The sequence below is a fragment of the Cucurbita maxima genome, unplaced genomic scaffold, assembly GCF_002738345.1.
Source record: "Cucurbita maxima cultivar Rimu unplaced genomic scaffold, Cmax_1.0 Cma_Scf00029, whole genome shotgun sequence".
NCBI classification, from domain to species: domain Eukaryota; kingdom Viridiplantae; phylum Streptophyta; class Magnoliopsida; order Cucurbitales; family Cucurbitaceae; genus Cucurbita; species Cucurbita maxima.
In genome coordinates, this window is record NW_019272045.1 from 2709255 (window position 1) to 2716260 (window position 7006).

Genomic DNA, 7006 nt, shown 5'->3' on the forward strand with positions numbered 1-7006 from the left:
AGCCAAAAGGGGGGGAGTGGGTGGGGGAGGAAAATGATATTGTCGGTGAAATGGTGGCGAGAGGAACACAATTATTGTACAATCTATCGTCCTTTGGAAAAAGAGCCAAACTTACTGTCACCCTAATGCCAGAGATCTGAACTTGGCTGGTTTTGTTACCCTTCAATTGCCCCCTGTTGCACGGACCACCCATCTTTCCCTACTCTCTCACAATCACAGCCATTCATTTTTCATTGGACGGTTCTGATTACATAACATCACAGATCCATTCATCTCATGAGGCTTGAGATTGTCCTAATGTAATCATATGGCTTGGAAATGTGAAAAATGCACATACCATGTAGAAAAAATTAGCTTTCAGGATAAAAAAGCAAGTAGAAGGTAAGTTATAATGACTCAAGCCCACCGTTACCTAACGATGTTAGAGAGGTTTCCACATTCATATAAAGAATGTTTTGTTCTCCTCTCCCGTCATTGTGGAATCTCACAAGAGTCTTCCTTGTCTCCATTCCTATTTCTTGGAGATTCGACGTCGGAATTGTAGCTAAGAAGAGAAGATAAGACATTGAATAATTTTCAGAAGAACAAACAAGCTCAAAGCTGAAGCCTTCAAAATGCTTCAAGTGGAACTCAAAACCACAAAATCCCCATCATTAATGAGATATGAAGAACAGTGAAGAAACACACTGTTTGATTAAGGATACAGATTTTTTTGTGTGGCAACCAAAGAGGCTGCTTACCCAGCACACCTGTACAGACAGTTTCAGCACGATCTGATCAGATCATCCATAGCTTGTTTATCACAGCATCTCGTGTAATCGATAACTTGGTTGAATCGAATAACTTGATCCTGGGTACAGCAAGTAGAACTACTGTGGTTTTGTTGAGATCAAGTGATTAGCCAGTAACTGCACATGTTGCTGGTTCTACCAGAAACGAAACGGTAGTAGATATGAGTTGTGGAGTCGCAACATTCTCGAGCTGCTCCCATGCCAATTTCCTTTTCTCGGCTGCTGCAATCGACCTCGACTGTTCCTCCTTCAAGTCAAGCTGGCAAGCAAGCACAAGTTCTTCATCCATGTCATGGACTAGCTTCTTCACATTTGAAGTTAGATTGAGTATAGCATTGTTCCAGTGCTTTTGTGTATTCTGTTCAAGTGCTGGGATGATGATGGGAATGATTGTTTGACGGTTTTGTGCAATAAGATTGATGATGTGTTCGTTGTTCCAAAGCAAGTGAGCTTTCTCTGCCACCTAAAAGAATTGGAAAAATAAGCAAATGTACCTATCAGAACTAAACTAAACGCTCGACAAGATGCACGGTCATGTCGAATCAACATAGACTAGATCTAGGATCTAAGTGTAACAGCCCAAGCCCATCGCTAGCCGATATTGTCCTCTTTGAGCTTTCTCTTCCAAGCTTCCCCTCAAGGTTTTAAAACGCGTCGGCTAAGGAGAGGTTTCCATGCCCTTATAAGCAATGCTTTGTTTTCCTCTTCAACCATCGTGGGATCTTACAATCCACCCCTTGGGGGCTAGCGTCCTTACTAGCACACCGCCCAGTGACTGGCTCTGATACCATTTGTAACCGTCCAAGCCCACTACTGGCAGATATTGTCCTTTTTGGATTTTTCCTTACGGGCTTCCCCTCAAGGTTTTAAAACACGTCTGTTAGGGAGAGGTTTTCACACCCTCATAAGGAATGCTTCGTTTTCCTCTCCAACCGACGTGGGATCTCAATTAAGCCTAACAGCAAGCAAAATCTAGTGAAATACAGTGAAAAGAAGAAAACAGCAATGTGAAACAGACCCTTGGAAACAAATCAGTAAATATACCTGGTAATGAGAGCTATTCAGGCAATATCCGAGTCGCCGAAAGAGAGGAACCATGATCTTCTGAAACTCAACCATGGTGATCATTTCCAGAATCTCTTCTATTTCACTTAAGAACATCAGCTCTTTCTGGCTATTTGTTAAAGGCCAATATCTTAAAAGTCCCTTTATAACTGTACTGGCCAACTTGGGATCCTTATCTATAAACTGTACAATACAATATGTTAATTGTTGATGATAAATTCCGACTGATTTTGGTCTGTGAAGAGGAATTAATACCCTCCATAAAAATGTCTTGTGTTCCTCCTTCAATGGCAACGCGAACCCGGTAATCACACTACCGAAAATCTCCAAGAGTTCTGCAATTCCATTATGTCGCTCGGTCTCGAAAACGAAACAGTACATGACATTGCTAATACCTTTCCTAATGAAAGGCCTGTGTATCATGAATTTCCCATAGACACGATGAAGGATTGTTTTCAAGCAATCTCTTTCTCTAGGATCATCTGAATCAAAGAGGTCGAGCAATCTCAGAATGAAAGCATGATCAAGATATTTTTTGGCCACCTTTGCATCTAATGAGTTGCTGCTGACAAAATGAAGTAGTAGATCATATACATTTTGCAAAAGCGACCAAGCCGGATCAAATATTGGTTCATCATCCTCAGTTTCTCCACCGGTCGAAGTTGAGCGAGATTTCGGAGGGAAAATACGAAAAAGATTAGCAACACACAACTTACACACTGCTGAAATAGCTGTCTCAGTGAACTTTGCAGATCCAGAGGTAACAAAATCAACGACGTCTATCAACATCTGACGCTTAAGATCTTGCTTCTCCATATCGTTCAAATCAAAAACCTCACAGCAGTAGTTCAATTTACTAATAAACAGGTTCTGCTTTTGTGGATTTTGAACGTCTTTGAATGACAGGTGGGGATCTACTGCTTCTGCTCCTGCTGCAATACTTGCAGGGAAAACTGCTGAAGAAACACGTTTGACTACATTTAATTTACTTGAGAAGGCACTCCCTACATTTGTACACTGGAATACATGTCCCAGACGAGAAGTGTTGTTGCCAGAATCATTCGTTGCAGCATCCGTCGATTCCGACTTCTGCAACTTCCGAGGAAGTTTGCTCAGAATTTGCTTAAGCATGGTGAGATGCTTCACGATCAGGAACACAAATACGTTGAATCAAGGTGGCTGGATAATTTCAGAACATGGTTTTTCTCTAAAAATCTTTCCTAGCTTTCATGATACATCTGAAACTCCTCATCAGCAAACTCTATGGTGTATCTGCAGTCATAAATTCATCTTTAGAAAAGACTATTCAGCATGCTGGATTCAAGGAATTCATATAGAATTCTTGAGATCATAATTAGAAACCCGGCATCAACTAATGGAAGCTTAAAATTGCAAACACCGTAATCAAAATGAGACAAGAGAATCCCCAGATAACTTTGAAACCTTAGCTATGAAAAATGAAAAAACAAATTACAGTACGATTTGAATCATCAGAGAAAGCTATCAGGAACGAAGTGGAAAAAGGTGAAAGAAGAAAGAAAAGGAAAGAGTTGACAAGAAAGAGGAAAAGAAGGAAAGGGAATAAATTCACGCGCCAATGGCATTCTGTACAAAAACTTCCATCGAAAATCCTTGTGGCATAGAAAAATATCTCTGAAAACAAATTCCTTATAAGCTGAAGAAGCTCAGTTACTAAAGCTTCTGGGACGAGCAGATTCATGAATTGAAAAAGAAACTTCCGTTCGAATTCACCAAAAAGCAAACAAACAAGTCTCCAGACACAACAGAAGCCCTTTCCAAAGTTGAAATCAAGAGACATTTGCCCCAAAACTCAACCCTGAACCATCAAGAACAAGAGGGGGAAAAGGAGAAAAAAAGAAGAAAAAGAAACGCTTCTTTTCATCAAGTTCAAGCAAACGGCGGCGGGAAATCCAGATTCAAAGCCACAAAACAAGTCCAAAACCACAAAATCGCGATCAAAACGGCGGACCGAACCACAGATCTAGCGAAAGAAAACTGGCAACCATGGAAAATTCGAAGCTGAAAAACAAAACCGAAGCACATTACAACCACAAAAACAAACAACATCAGCTATCATCTTCACAAACAAGTAGCAAACAACATCAACGATCGTCTTCATAAACAAGTGAGAAACAACCTTCCAATTACAAACAGCAAGCAACTCCACATTGAAAAGAAGTTCAGCAATCAAAGTAGAGAACAAATTCAAAGAGAAAAAGAAAGAGAAAGACCTGGAACAGGAATGCAAGAAGGAAGAAGAAGAAGAAGAAGAAGAAGAAGAAGAAGTCGAACTTCAAAAACCTAGAAGAAAAGAAGAGCACATGGTAATGAGTAAGAAACTGAACAGTTGTAGAGAAGATCAGAGTCAGACATAAACATGAATCCAGAAGAAACTTGTAACGATAGGTTACGATCTGAATCTGATCTCTCCCTTTTCAACTCGGAAATGAACCTCCATGAAAATGGTCTCTCAAACAGAGCTCCTCGAATCAAGAGAATAACTTGTATGGCATTTTCTGTCCTCCAAAAACAATTAAAATAAATTAAAATAAAATAAAATAAAATAAATTGCAGGTACCAGTTCGCCGGTCATCACCACCAGAAATTAAAAATTTAAAAATAAAATAAATTAAATATTAATTTAGTGAATTTTAAATTTTGTATACATAAAATTCTTATTATAATGAGGAAATTTTAAATTTTAAAATTAAAAATGAATTTAATAAAAAAGAAAAGACAAGAAAAAGAAATGGTATTAAATGAGAAAAGTTGAAAAAAAGAAAATTATTATTTTTTATTAAAAGAAATTAAATGGGTCCCTCTTACTCAGAAAAAATTGAAGTCGGAATATTCTTAGACAATGTTGGTTGAGTAATGATAATTTCCATTTAGATCTAAATTAGAATTTTGTAATTATAAATAAATAAATAAATAAATAAATTTTATTGTTGTTTGGTTACCGAGAAAGTGGAATAGAAAATTTAATTTTTTACCGGGAAAATTACGGATTTTGAATTCCCCAATCCAGTAAAAAGAGGAATTGGAATTGGATTCCTCATCATTTTTATCACTATCCCAATGTCATTCTTGGGCTAATTTTTTTAATTTTCATAATATTTCTAGAAATAACTATTAAGTTTAATTTTTTTTTAAAATATGCTTTTATATTTTTTTTTTATATTATTCATTTTGAATTATGTTTTTTTTTTAATTTCGGGTAATGATTGATTAAAAAGTGATATATGAATTAACTAAGTGATAGTTCATTTTAACTACGAGCTCAGTGTCACAGTCATGCTCGTCCAAGGCATGTTGTCCATGGTCGCATGCCCATAACAAACTCAACCCTTCATGTCTTTTCATATTCTAGTATTTTACTTTTATATTTCTAGGAAGTATGTCGTTTCAGAAATATCATGTTTATTAGGTCTGTCAGACATGAAATGCCTCAAAATGTACTATATAAGGGGATACGACTAGTTGTCAACTTCTCCCTCCCCAAGGTCATTGTTATTTCTCTCTTGCTTGCTTATATAACGTCTCTTTCGAAAATCTCTCTCTGCTCTCATTTTCTAAAATCTTCTCTTAAAACCGAGGCCAGAGGCTCGAGCATACGTCGCTTGGCCGTAGGCGACGCAAGAATGAATTGGCTTAACTCACTTGTTGTTGGAAAGTGAGTGCTGCACAATCGCAAGTTCGCTGCCATTAAAAGTGTGATTGTGACACTCAGCACTCTGCGGGATCCCTCTCTGAACGAGAAGGGAATTCTCCATTTAGACGAAGATTGAGAAGGGAGTGGAGAATATATTTTTCCCGTTAGATAAATGGGGTCGGAGATGGGATTATATTTCTCATCTTTGTCCCGATTAATACATATATATATTTATTTAAAATTTTAGAAATTAAAAAAAAAAAAATAGTTAAAACTATGGCTAGCGTATAAAATTTGTCCAACAATAAACACGAGTCAAAATAAAAGTAAATATGAATTGACTTCACGTACGAGTTGGATAATTAAATTTCAATAATGGTGTTCTTACAAGGAAAAAGAAAATTTATGAAGGTATTATTTTATCCTATTTTAAGAAAACATTAACCAACAATAAAAAAAAAAAAAATTATTTGTTTGTTCTTATATGCTTTTCATCCATTTTAATTTTCATATGAAAAAGAAAAATCCATCTAATATTTGAGTTATCATAGCCTTATAAGGAATGTTTTATCAGAGCCAGAAACAGAGGGGTGTGTCAACTAGGACACTGGGCCCCAAGGAGGTAGTTGTGAAATCTCACATTGGTTTGAGAGGGGAACAAAACATTCCTTATAAGAATGTGAAAACTTCTCTCGAGTAGACTCATTTTAAACCCATGAGGCTATAAGAAATGTTTTATCAAAGCCAAGAGATGGATTGTGAGATCTCACATTAGTTTGAGAGATGAACGAAACATTTCTTATAAGACTGTGAAAACTTCTCTCTAGCAAAAACTATGAGTAAGGTTGACGACGATACATAAGGAGCCAAAGCACAATATCTGTTATGGGTTTGGGCTATTACATTTCCACACACTTATACGAAATATATCGTTCCCTTCTCCAACCAATATGGGATCTCCTATAGATGAACCGTACTAGATTTGATCAGCCATGTTAGTAGTAGTGTGCATCGAAGTCATCATCTTTGGAGGATAGTCTTGTGTGCAGTCACTAATCATATTGGGAAAGAGCAGAGCTCATATCTTCACGATTTGAGCTCTCCCCTCCTAAGACTATGTCGTATCTTATCCAGTTGTTGCTTGTCCCAAATCGAATCTGATTCTCGTAGAGACGATTGTACCAATACCCATGAGAAATATACATCGATATCATCTGTAATATGTTATGATCGTCGAAAGAAGATAATGATACACGAAAAGCATCCTATGAAGGAGTGGAGATTTAGCAAAGAGAAAAGGGAAAGTGAAAGAAGAAGGCAAAGAAAGAATAGTGAATTAGGAAAGGATTAATAATGGTTTAGTAATGATTAGAAGCAAAGCATGGTTAAATCTCCAACAAACCTGATCTCATACTAAATCTTAATACAAAAGTAGCTTTTCTTCTTTGTTGGGATTCAATCTTCCATCCTTTTCCCC

General features: G+C 37.0%; 1 protein-coding gene across 4 annotated transcripts; it reads right to left on the reverse strand.

The window, feature by feature from the left end:
* Window positions 1–576: 576 nt before the first annotated feature.
* Window positions 577–4397, reverse strand: LOC111465509 (serine/threonine protein phosphatase 2A 57 kDa regulatory subunit B' kappa isoform-like). Of its 4 annotated transcripts, XM_023109917.1 has the most exons (4): window positions 4289–4397; window positions 4109–4178; window positions 1836–3128; window positions 877–1254 (listed from the first exon to the last, which is right to left on the reverse strand). In XM_023109917.1, the coding sequence occupies exons 3-4, from the start codon at window positions 2985–2987 to the stop codon at window positions 898–900; spliced, it is 1509 nt and encodes a 502-aa protein (XP_022965685.1). In that variant the 5' UTR covers window positions 2988–3128; window positions 4109–4178; window positions 4289–4397; the 3' UTR covers window positions 877–897. The 4 variants fall into 4 exon arrangements, with proteins under 4 accessions (XP_022965683.1, XP_022965685.1, XP_022965684.1 ...); XM_023109915.1 differs by having other exon boundaries at window positions 577–1254; window positions 4109–4393; XM_023109916.1 differs by lacking the exon at window positions 4109–4178 and having other exon boundaries at window positions 4249–4391.
* Window positions 4398–7006: the final 2609 nt, after the last annotated feature.

Excerpts from the sequence above, each read along its gene's own strand:
- LOC111465509 (XM_023109915.1), bottom strand. The coding sequence starts at position 2,987 with ATGCTTAAGCAAATTCTGAGCAAACTTCCTCGGAAGTTGCAGAAGTCG. Across the intron at positions 1,255-1,835 it reads TGAATAGCTCTCATTACCAG|GTGGCAGAGAAAGCTCACTT; the intron begins GTATATTTACTG and ends CAATTCTTTTAG.